The sequence below is a fragment of the Pelobates fuscus genome, chromosome 3 (genome assembly GCF_036172605.1).
Source record: "Pelobates fuscus isolate aPelFus1 chromosome 3, aPelFus1.pri, whole genome shotgun sequence".
NCBI classification, from domain to species: domain Eukaryota; kingdom Metazoa; phylum Chordata; class Amphibia; order Anura; family Pelobatidae; genus Pelobates; species Pelobates fuscus.
Genome location: NC_086319.1, coordinates 93,157,334 through 93,170,235, shown reverse-complemented (window position 1 = coordinate 93,170,235; position 12,902 = coordinate 93,157,334). Strand labels below are relative to the sequence as shown.

General features: G+C 37.5%; 1 protein-coding gene across 1 annotated transcript in view; it reads right to left on the bottom strand.

Annotated features, from left to right (window-relative positions):
- Positions 1-12,902, bottom strand: part of SH3PXD2B (SH3 and PX domains 2B) — a 145,542-nt gene that overhangs the window by 38,297 nt on the left and 94,343 nt on the right. The window contains exon 5 of the mRNA XM_063447362.1: positions 5,713-5,804. Within this exon, the coding sequence (XP_063303432.1) occupies positions 5,713-5,804 (92 nt within the window). The remainder of the gene's footprint in view (positions 1-5,712; positions 5,805-12,902) is intronic.

The window sequence follows — 12,902 nt, the reverse complement described above, 5'->3', positions numbered from 1 at the left end:
GACAAAACAGTCCTAAATGTTAACTCTGTCTTCTCATTCCTGGGCAGCAGCCAGCTCATGTGTTTTTAGTTCAAATTGTGCATTGATTGGGAAATAACCCTTTGAATCTCAGCATCCAATCCTGGTGGTTTTTATGTGACTTCACAGGATGTGGATTGTCAAATCATAAACATGTAAGTTATGAAAACAGACAATATTGGTGATATATTGTGGTTCTAATCAAGTGATTCTTGAGGAAAATAAAAACATACAAATTGTTATGACTGTCTAACACAGGGCACCTGTCCCATGATCCCCACTTTTAGTCATCTAGTTAATGGCATCACTTATTTAACAAGTTCTGGGCCAACTCACTTATTTAACAAGTTCTGGGCCAACTCTCTGTATGACTTACAAACCACAGAATGGTATCTTTTAATAAAAGGTTAAAAAGTGCCCCCCCCCCCCCCCCCCTACATTTCAAGAGAAATCAGCACTCTTAATAAAGTGACAGGTTTAACCCCTTAAGGACCAAACTTCTGGAATAAAATGGAATCATGACATATCACACATGTCATGTGTCCTTAAGGGGTTAAAGGGACACTAGTCACCTGTACAACTTTAGCTTAATGAAGCAGTTTTGGTGTATAGAACATGCCCCTGTAGCCTCACTGCTCAATCCTCTGCCATTTAGGAGTTAAATCCCTTTGTTTATGAACCCTAGTCACACCTCCCTGCATGTGACTTGCACAGCCTTCCATAAACACTTCCTGTAAAGAGAGCCCTATTTAGGCTTTCTTTATTGCAAGTTCTGTTTAATTAAGATTTTCTTATCCCCTGCTATGTTAATAGCTTGCTAGACCCTGCAAGAGCCTCCTGTATGTGATTCAAGTTCAATTTAGAGATTGAGATACAATTATTTAAGGTAAATTACATCTGTTAGAAAGTGAAACCAGTTTTTTTCATAGCTAGGGGAGGTGTGGCTAGGGCTGCATAAACAGAAACAAAGTGATTTAACTCCTAAATGGCAGTGAATTGAGCAGTGAAATTGCAGGGGAATGATCTATACACTAAAACTGTTTAATTTAGCTAAAGTAATTTAGGTGACAATAGTGTTCCTTTAAGCTCTCCCTGCTGTCAGAAAGTCAGGAGGGTACTCTTCATGGTTGCGTTGTGCGTTGTGGATTAAATGTTTCTCTATGTCAGTGGTTCCCAACCCAGTCCTCAAGTACCCACTAACAGTGCCCGGATTTAGGGATTACCCAGTTGTGTTAAAGGGGTTTTTAGAAGAAAAAAAAATCTTTAGACACAACAGGATAATCACTAAATCCTGGACTGGTAGGGGGTGCAGCACTGCAGAGCAGCATGGTGATTGACACACATACACCCTACTTCCAATGCTTCTCTCTGAGAAGCAGGGTATTGGCTGGGAAATCATCGGTATCATCGACGACCTCCTGACACATAGAATTTTGGATTACAGCTGAGTAACCATTTTAATGGGTTTCTTTTTTTAGGTGGTGGGGGAAGGGAGCCCATGAGACTTACCAGCACACCAGTATTATAAAAAATATTTTTTTTGATAATGCTGGATTAATCCTTTAAAACAATATTGTATCACAGGAACAATAGTAAACCAAATGAATTTTACATCCATTTTGTTTCCTAGGAATTTTTTTTCTTCCAATCACATGTTCAAAATTCACCCAATGAAAATTCCACATGGATGAAATTTGGTCCGTCCAAACTAAATGTCCTTGCCATGCACAAGTCTCGCTTACAGGACATAGTATGCAAAAAAAAAAAAAAAAAAGTGAAGAAAAAAAAAATACAGACTTTTGTGGATCGTTTTTTTTTTCTGATGTAGTGAATAATACTGCCGTCCATTAGCACAGAAGAGAAAATGTCAGAATATTTTAACAGTTTTGCAATTCCTGAAAATTGACTCACAACAAGCAGTGATTACTCAGTTAGGTGGCAGTCTATAAGAACTTGCATTATGGCCTGTATCCCCTGAGATCCATAGACTATTGCTCTTGACTAGAACCTCCAGTACATATCATGAATTCCATATATGGCAATAATCTTGTGTAAAGTGGAAAGCCATATGATATTACTTTGATCACAGTTTACACCAGTACTCAAAGGAGAACGGCCATTTTTTTTTTTTATACTACTGAAAGTAAAAGATATCAGGTTATATTGTTAATATTTTCTTGTAATAAACATATAAGTTAATGCAGCTCTGTCACTTATGGTTTAGTATGTCCTAAATTCCCCTCTGTGTAGCCCAATTTGTTTTTTGTTCATGTTTTCTTTTTAAAGTTATACATAAGGAATATAGGGACTACCTTTCCTTACATATAACCTTCAGACTGATAAAGGGTATAACTTTAGTCAGGTTCCCCAGCTTTTGCTAACTTTGTCATTGGCTGTTAACCTACATGCACATCCATCTAGTGTTGCATCACTTCCAGGAGCAGTGCATCATGGGTCCTCTGTGTTGACTCTCACAGGGGTAGACATCCAAAACTCAAAGGTTTATAACCACACTAAATTACAATGTTTCGGCCTAGTGGCCTTAATTTTATACCCTCATAGTCACTTGCTGTGACTTTAATAGGACCCCTGCACTATAGGTTTTCCTACATGCACTCTCTTTAATTAGTTCTTTAAACTCAACATTATATTAATACAAATCAGATTTCTACGTTATGTCTTTTTATGTTTGAACAAAGCCAACTAAATCCATTTTAGTTTTTTTTAATTCAGCTGTCAAGCTCGGACTCAGAGTAGATATATTAAGGGAAATTTGACTCATAGGATTTTACCAAGACTGCAGCCTAAAGTCTTCACCACATCAGAACCTCCAACGCACTGTGTCTATATATAACTACACCACCTACAACTTCTCTCTATGAACACTCGTTTATTCTGTGAAAATGTAAGACCTTCACAAACACAGTCCAACCAAAAATGGTATAAACAGTTATGGCATTCTGAAATACACCATTTATATAGTAAAAAAAAACAAAAATCTGCACAGTGGTATGCTTGATAGCATCACTGTAGTCAGAGATGTAAATGCAGGTTTGGGTGAGGACTCCAAAAGGAAGATAAAACCACAGGCTAAACGAGACAGCTTCTTTAACATGTGCAGTAAATTACAGTGAATTAAAGGCTGCCGAGGAGGAGAAGCCAAGAACCAAGGAGAGTTGAATTATAAACTCCAGAATGTTTCATTTATATATACACTTTTTAGATGTAATATGCTTCATTAAATTTTTTTATTTTTTTTTTAAATAACCCCCCCACATCATTTGTACCAAATCTATCAACACTCTCTTCAATGAAATGGGGACTGCCAGACAGAATAACTTTCTTTTTCCCACTTAGCCTAACGAAGGAGCACCAGGAGAATTGCTATACTCTCGTTTCCTCTCCTAAATCTGCACTTCTTGCATTTTGCAGGACCAAAATAATAATACACAATAATGTTACACAATGTTTGCACAGCTGCACCCTGGATTTATACGTAGGCTTACATTACAAGTACAGAGAGTGTATTTGCGGAGGAATCTGTGCCTAAGGGTACACGATATACAGCTAAGCCCTGGTGGAAGCAATCCTTTCCAAACTCAACAGATCAGATTTCCAACGGGATCAATATCTAACTGGTGTTTAAATTAAACGTGAATAACTCTTTATTATAAAGTGCACTAGCAATGTTCAAATGGATGCAGTTGCAACTTTGCGGTCAGTCCTTTTTATCTCTGGTTATACTACTTGCAAAATCACTGATACACTCTGTTTTGGTGATAGTGTTCTGTTAACACACTGTTCGTTAAAGGGTTACTCTAAGTACCACAACCACTTAATTTATTTGAAATGGCCATGGCCTATGTACAACATTTTGCTTTTAATCGCTGCACATACAAAGTTTAACCCTTCTGCTGCCGGAGGTGTAACTAAAGCTCCAGATGGGTCATTGGGGTGTCATCAGCAAGCCGGGAACTAAAGTTCCAGGGCTGGCTAATGTCAATTTGGTGAGCCTTTTGTTGCACAGAATGTCAGTCATTGGCTGAGAGAAGTCACCTAACTATCTAATGAATGGCGATGGCTGTGGCTCCTGCGGCTCTGCAGAACTACCAGGAAGCATCAGAGCCCAGCAGGGACACGGGTAAGGGGACAAACCATTGTTTGCCCAATTACCGGGGAATCAGGTCAACAGTCAAGTGGGAGGAAAGAAGAAGCATTTATTGCTGCCTATGTATTTTAGAAAGACTTTTCCATAATTAAATGAACACGCAATGCCTCATAACATAATCTGACGTCGGTCAGTATAAAGAATACTTAATATTTAAATGTGAGCTGAAGTTGTTATAGTGCACGGAGTACTTGGGTGCCCTTGAATGTAAGAAGACAAACCGTTTTTGCCATCATTAAACTGAGGTCCGCCAGGTGTCACTCCGTACCGGTTCCCTTTCAGTACCAGGATCTGGAAGCTAGGAACTTACCTGCTAGGAACTTCAGTTATCTGCACTGAGATAAGCCCTGCAGTGTAGGGTCAGTTATTTGGCTGAGAGCATCAGCTGTTTGTCCTCAGCCAATGAGAAAAGCCCTGTACTGCAGCTATCAGCTCTCTGAGGCAGGGAGTAACCCAGGAAGACTCCAGGTAAGAAGTCAAACTAAGTACTTACACTGATGAGGAGGAGTGGGGGGGGAGCAGTGTAACCACCAAAGTGCAAGGAACAATGTCACTGCACTGTTCTATTATTCCATTCTAAACTATAAACTATAAACTATAAATGTTAAAAGGTACCTTTTCAACAGATAGCATTTATTAATAAAGGGCCGATTAATAAGATATTTTAAATAAAACCTACTGGGGAATTATTAAACATTAATGGCTGTCACACAAGATGAAGAGCTATTAATTTTCTGACCTTCACATTTGTACCTCCAATGTAGGCAGCCAATCAAATGCTACGATCAACAGCATTTAATTGCAGGACCATATTTTACTCAGTTATAGAGACAGAAGGCAGCCACTAGAGGCTTGGTTAACCGTATAATGTAAACATTGCAGTTTTACAAAACGGAAATGTTTTACATTAAAGGAATAAAAGTATAGGACCACTTTTACCTGAACAATCTGAGTGGCATTAGTGGTTCTTTAAGCAGTGGAGCATATACTGTAACTTCACAGGATGTTTAAATAAAGATAATTCCCTCTGTGTCCCTTCATATTTCTTCATGCAGGAGTTCTCCAACTCCCAAACCTCCAAAATACCAGCAGTGTTTTTTTTCATTAATCATTTTGTCACCCACAATTATTTGATCACAGATATGATTGCACATTGTTGTGGCCAACTGTAACCTGAAGTCGCTTAATTATTCATATTGAAGTTTTGATAAAGTGCCAGTACTGAAAAATAATTCAGGGTTTTTTCAACTCTACTTAAAGCGTTTTTGTTTAAATCTTATAGACCTCATATTCAATGCCAAAATTACATCCATTCCAAGGGTATCTTAGGACATAGCCACTGCAACATGTCCTCAAAATGCAAGATAATCACAGTTAACATAAATGGTCCATAACCAATGGAAATTGAAAGACACGGAATGTTCTGCTATATCATAACTTGATATTATGCCAATATAGGATTACACTATACATGAACTGTCAAGCAAGATATTTATTAAAATGATATTTCACAGGCCACTACTTACTCTTTGGGAGGATTAAAGTCTTCCAATCTAGCCTCGAAAAACTGCAGAACTTCATCGCACTGTGAGATATATGGAGGCAGGCGGATGAGAGCCTGGAAAAACATGAAAAATAAAAAGATATCACATAATTAATAGAAACTTAGAACTAAGTGGTAGGGCATTTCAGGGCGATTGTCAGCAAGAGCCAGAACTCCAGTAAGGCGCTAAGCCCCAAATGAGATCCTACAATAGCCAGAACACACTGCAGTACTGTGGAGGAGTGAGCCCCCTACATGAGCGCACAAACTGTCCCGTTCTCACACCTACACACAGCACTAGAAGGTAGTGAGATCTGATCACTACCTTCCAGCTCTCATAGGAATCTACAGAAAAGTGGAATAATTGCCCAAGCACAGTGTGAAGAGTGTAGCCCACAGCCTGCACCCCATTAGACCTCAGGGAAGCCACTCTTCTGCGATAAGAGATATGCAAAGAGAAAGGTAGCTAAAAAGAGCATACATTTTAATATTTGTGGGTGGGTAGGCGGGAGAGTCTGGCAGAGTGAATTTGTGTATGAACCGGTGTCTGGGAGCATGTTTGCGTATGTGTGTCTGAGAGTGACAAAGAAAGATTTAAGATTGTCAGGGTCCCCCATCTGTTTAGTTTTGATAGGTCTGTACAGTGATGTATAATATGTAGACACTTTATTGATGCAAAATAATGGTAAGTTTAACCCTGCAATGTTAATTATTGCAATTTCTGCAATAATTAAACTGCATTGATTACATTGCAAGGTTAACTCCACCTATAGCTGCTCTCATCCACACCACCACTAGAGGCACTTCCTGGTCTCCAACAGGGTTTTACTCCATGACACTACGTTTGATGTCCTTACGCTTTGCATGAGGATGTCTAAAATCTTCAAATTCCCCATAGGAAAGCAAAGATTCATAAGCTCATACTAATTACGTAGCTTCATCATTGCCGTGATGTTGCAGAAGAGGCAAACCGTGCCAGCGTTGATGGAACCTCGGGGATGGAATGAGGTAAGAGAAAAAAAAAGGTTTTAACTCTTAAATCGTAGGATGTGGTGGCTGGCCTATTAAGTTAGGGACACAATAGTTACTGTAAACATGATTCCATATTTAAAAGAAATAAAAAAAATTTCAAATAATTCCCTTAGTATGTGGTATCAATAGCATAAAATTTAATTTTAACCCAAATAATTGCTAAATCAAGCATATAACATTATAAGCTGATAAAAGTACCCCACCACCCAAAAAACAAACAAAGCTAGATGTAGTTTATTAAGAGACTATATGTGCTGGAAAACTATTTTTTTTTTTAAATTTGGTGATTGAAGAATTGTTGGCCACTTGTTAACTTGTCGCCGAAAGACAAATCAAACAATTTTTTCACAAATCTCAAATGGCTAAATTGTGACTCCAGTGGCATACAATTGCATGCTAAATTTACATTGCATCCTCAGCCAGCTCTTCTAGAATATGTCATCAAGGATGATCGTTCTGACAATTCAGTATAACGACTGATTGACTATCCAGAAAACGGATTGTGTCTTCATTCAATAAATAAAGCACACCGGTCTATTAATTACTGGTTGCACATAACCGTGGTGACTAAAAAAAAAATCCATCCTACAACATATTAGAACAAAAGCTTAAAATCCGATTTATTTTCCGTTCCAAGATCCACCACACATTTCGTGTGGATTAACTGGAAATGTAATAAAACAAAGAGAATCCGTCGAAAATAAATGTGTTTCCACTTGGCAGTCTTCTACTAGTTGCTTAGAACCCTCTCTAAAACTGAATATTAAGAAAATCTTCCAGTAAACAATTTGGTACTTCTAAATACTCATCCTATCACTTCATAGACCCTTATACATGGTTTATAGGTATATAGAGTAACCAATGAAAATACATTCATTGGGAAGATTAGGCTTTATTTGTTAACAATGTAGATTTTTTTTTCAATGCATTCCTGTGCTGCACACACGATTTACAAGATAAACCTACTATCCTAAACACTTCGACCACCCCTTCAAGCGCTTTAATTCCAAACCCGCTATCCTTTTCTTTAATCCATATATGGAGACGACCCCTTTCATTATAGGGTTAACATTAGGATGAGGCTTATACTTTTAATTTATTGTTCCTCCTGGTTCTTATCGAATCTCATATTTGGATTCTCAGACGTTCCTTTGTTTTATGGGTTGACAATGTGTCTGCTAATACGTACTATTTGATACTTTGGTTTTAACTTTTACCTTTCTATTAAAGCATTTGATATTGTTAAAATGTGTCTTGACATCTCGCGTATTGTTTATGGATTGATACAATGTCTTTCGTGGTCAACTACGAAAATACTTCATACAAATGTTTGAAACAAAATTACTGGTTAAAATAATATTCTATACATTAGGCACTCGTAAAAACCCACTATGTTCTGCAAAATCAATCAATCAATAAATTTACAACAATCTATGGGGAGAAAAAAAATGTACACTTTTACAACTTTCTCAGCACATAGTAAGAAATGCCAAAATGACTACCAAATGAACAATTTCATCTTAGTCCCACTAAACCCTTTTAACGGGATAAATGAAACCAACATATAGCCTTTGCTGTTGGTCAGCGAGATTCTCAGAATGCTCATTTGATTTTTTTTCAGGCAGAGGATAGGAGTAATAAAAGAAGATCTGTTATTTTTAATCCTTATGCCACTACTCCGACAAGACAATGGATCCGGATGTATCCTAAGCACATGTATTTTGTATAGCAAAGTGGAATAATAATCAATAATGGAGATCAAAATACAGTTATTTCAATTAGAATTCCATCTAGAGGAACATCATCTATTTTAAGAAGAGATTGATTTATTGACTTTTTGCCTTTGTCTAGCAATACATTTGTAGTGCAAAAACATTTCATAAAATAGTGGATGTATCTTTACAAATAAATGCAGACTAAAGAGGAGCTTATCAATATGAAGTAAAATGTATTATTTAGATTGGACTAATCTACTTCCCAGGTATTTGCATTGAACTAGAGTATTTAACATAGACCTCAATTTAATATTGTTGTATAACATTTTTTTCAAATATCATAAATATATCTATAAAAATGTCTGAATGTATAAAAAAATCAAGATTTTTTTTATAATATTTTAAAAGCCTATCCAAAAATATAAAATAATTAGAAAAGCTTATTCAACAATATTAAATCGAAGCCATAGTCTTAACTTACAGACACACATCCTAAAACGACACTACTAGATCTAATGCACGTCACGGTTAATAACTCAGAAGAATAAGAGGGAAACACCATTACAATTATTCACATAAGATTTTGATGAAAAAGAAGTTCTATTTTACGGGTGAATAATTGCCGCTATATAGGAAAGCCCATGTAAAGAACTGGTAGAAAGATAAAGTCTGAGTGCACATGGTTAAACATTTCAAACCAAAGTGAAATGAAATAAATGTCTTTTTAATTGGTTAAATCTGGGAAAGTTTTTACACCTGTTCCAATTCCAAGAGACTTTGAAACTTGGCTCAGGATTCACACACACTCTGGAAAACCCATTCAACAATATCTTGGCTGGATGGAAAAGGTGTTATAAATTGTATAATCTCTATGAATAATCTAAACACACAAGAGCTATATATATATATATACACACACACACACACCCACCACACACACACGTTGTGATGTCTTTACACCCAATACAATTTGGTTAAAATAAGTTGATGAGTACACACACACACACACACACACATTTCAAAAAACTTTGATTTATGTATAGTCCTCAAGTTATAATAATTCTCTATTCAACTTGCAATTATTAAATAATAAATAGACTAGTTCTCCTAAATTAACAATTTACACATCAATCATATTGTAAACTAACGAATTAATCTATTCCCAACAATTAACAATGAAACAGATGTGAAAATCCGCAGCTCGCAGCGCTGATTCGTACGTTTCCCAATAATCAAAGTGCAGCATGAAAGTAAATCCAGTGGTTTGTCAGTTACATACCCAAACTTCAGTTGAGAGTATATGAAGGGTACAACAGGAATAATTTTATTCAGGCCAGATGGCCGGCTTTTATGCAATTCAAGAATACAGTATACACGCCCATAAAAACTCCCACAACACGTCCACGAATTTCTGAGTCACAAGGACTCTGCATAAAACACAATATCAAAATTACATAAAAATACACATAAAACAGAGGAACCCCCATAAATATCATATCCCCGGATAGCCTGGATCTGAGCGCCCAAGTTGTCCAAACAGAGCTCAGATCCCACGAATACAGCAAAAAATAAAATAGGTAGTTTATCACAACATCTATCTTGTAAATTAATTCAAAAGTTTAATAATCGGAATTGTAGCCCAACAATTAAACAATTAATCATGAACTCTTAAAGGCAATTGTATGTAACCGTAAAAAATGCAAAAGGAATTTAAGAGCATGTCATACACGTAACAGGTACAGTATTGAGAGCTAAAAAAGAAAAGAAAGAAAGATCTTTAATAGAATACAACTTAGAGTTTAGAATGCATGTATTTTATTCAAATATTGCTACAGAAATGTGTCTGTGATCAGAGATGATAAAAATATCGCACAGGTGGCATTACTGTCAAACATTATTCTGGGGCGATTTAGAGAACAAATATATATGATGGATAATAAATATGATCATAATTAGTAAGTGTAAATAGATCTAAATAGGGTAGCAGAATAGATAAAATTGAAAAGTGAGGATAAAAGAAGACTATTTGAATTAAACACGTAATATCTCTGTCAATGCAAGTCTCAATGCCATAAGAATGATTGAGCAGTAATCTGACCGACTACTAGCAGTCAAAGCATTGGCAAAATCATTTGAACATTTTCTTTACTGTATTGTAGTGAAAAATAAAAAAAATAAAACAACATTCATTTATTATGGCCAGAGTATCAGATTACTTCAATGGCTAGACTTTCCTTTCTAGCAATGTGTTTCACCTAATGCCATCTGCTTTAAAGTTTGAACGTACTTTGTAGAGCAGGTTTTAAAACTGTATACTGTATACCTGTACTTGGTTTTTACATTCTGTTTTGTTAATATCATTTCAGGGCCTAATGGGGTTTCTATTTGGCAGTGTCTTTGCATCACGTGATGGTGAGAGAAAAAAACTATTATAATACACAACATGCTTTCTCAAGCTGACCTTCATTTTAGCTAGTCATGAGAGAGGTTTAATAGGTATAATAATGAAAATATAGGTTTCAGTTGTTTGAAATTAAAACCAGTTTAGAGCTTAGGACAACTTAATATGTTGGGCCTTTTTTTGCAGAAAATGTACCCAAGTAATGTTTTACTAGAGAGATCAGCTAACATTAGATTGTTGTAGAGATTTGGGAGTATTCTTTCAACACATATTGTTTTTCCCATAGGCTTTAGTGCTACTATATAGAGCTTGCAACATAGCAAGTCAACTTTACTCCATGGTGCCTTTTTATGGAATTCATTTTTTCCCCCCATTTGAAATTTTTATTGTCATTTCAAATAAAGATAGGGAATGGGTACAGAAACAAAAAAAGGTGGGAGGGGAAGGGAAGGGGGTGCATCTTTGGTACATTGCATTACACTTACAACTGAGCAGCAGTGCTGGTTTTATTCTTTACAGTAAACTAATGAAGTTTCGTCCACTGTTTGGTACCAACATGGTTGTCAGGAAATGTATTTGTTTATTACTGTCCCTTTAAGACGGTATGAAAGTACACACCCCTTGGTTATTTAAACTCCAATCTCCAATACCTCAGGGCACAATTAATGTGTTAATCTGACTGATTGCATCAACTTCCTTCCTAATCATTTGGATCACTCCTAGAGAGACCGTGTGTTCCATCACCGGACCCTTTCTGAATCTCCTCTTCATACCCCTATATCTTTGATTACCTGGGTAACTAATTCGGACTGGCCTTGACTCTGCTTTTGGAATTTCCTTCAATACTGCTTGATCTCCTTTTGAACGACCTCGGACTGGATAAAGGACATTGCTTATGGACTAACCCTGTACACATCACCTAAACTTCTATTTTCAAGGACTGTCCGTTTATCTCTCTGCTTTGCTGCCACATCAGTCTGCCGTGCTAAAACTGCCTCAAAATAAAAAGTGAGTGGTTATTATTTTTTTGTTTGGCATCGGTTATAGAAAAAACATGACAATGGTACTTAATGTACACATGAAATTACAATCATCTTGGGTTGTTTTGCATATTTGAAAATGGAGAAGCTGTCATGGATGGTTATTGGGCTATGGCACATGGAGATCGGTTTACATTGAGGTGAAAGTTTCGCAGTAATACACATTTGTTCCCAGACAGTGAGTGATGTGGTGGTAAGAGCGGAGTCTCGGTTTTGCCTCAGTGTTTTGGTTAAAGGGAAACTCCAGTGCCAGGAAAACAATCCGTTTTCCTGGCACTGGAGGGACCCTCTCCCTCCTCCCACCCACCAATCCCCAGTTACTGAAGGGGTGAAAACCCCTTCAGTCACTTACCTGAGGCAGCGGCGATGTCCCTTGTCGCTGCCTCCTCCTCCCTGTGATTCCGTCGGCCGGTGGGCGAGACTGATCCCGCCCACCGGCCGAGGAGACCCAATGCGCATGTGCGGCAATGCCGCGCATGCGCATTAGCGCTCCCCATAGGAAAGCATTGAAAAAGATTTTCAATGCTTTCCTATGGGGAAATGAGCGATGCTGGAGGTCCTCACACAGCGTGAGGACGTCCAGCGACGCTCTAGCAAGGAAAATCCTTGCTATAATTCAGGAAGTGACCTCTAGTGGCGTTAACCCTGCAAGGTAATTATTGCAGTTTATAAAAAACTGCAATAATTACACTTGCAGGGTTAGGAGTAGTGGGAGTTGGCACCCAGACCACTCCAATGAGCAGAAGTGGTCTGGGTGCCTGGAGTGTCCCTTTAAGTAGGATTTCAGCTGTAGACATGAATATAGTGACGACTGTGGGAGTGAATATTTAGCAGAGAGGCTTGGGTAATCTAGCAGTTTGTCTACTTCGAACAGGTGGTAAAGGTGTGTTGCGCCCATACAATGCCATGGTAATCGATTAAATGTGGGGAAAGGGTATGGCACAGCCCTGAGTGGGGTCGCCAGGGAGAGGGTGGGCGTGCTACC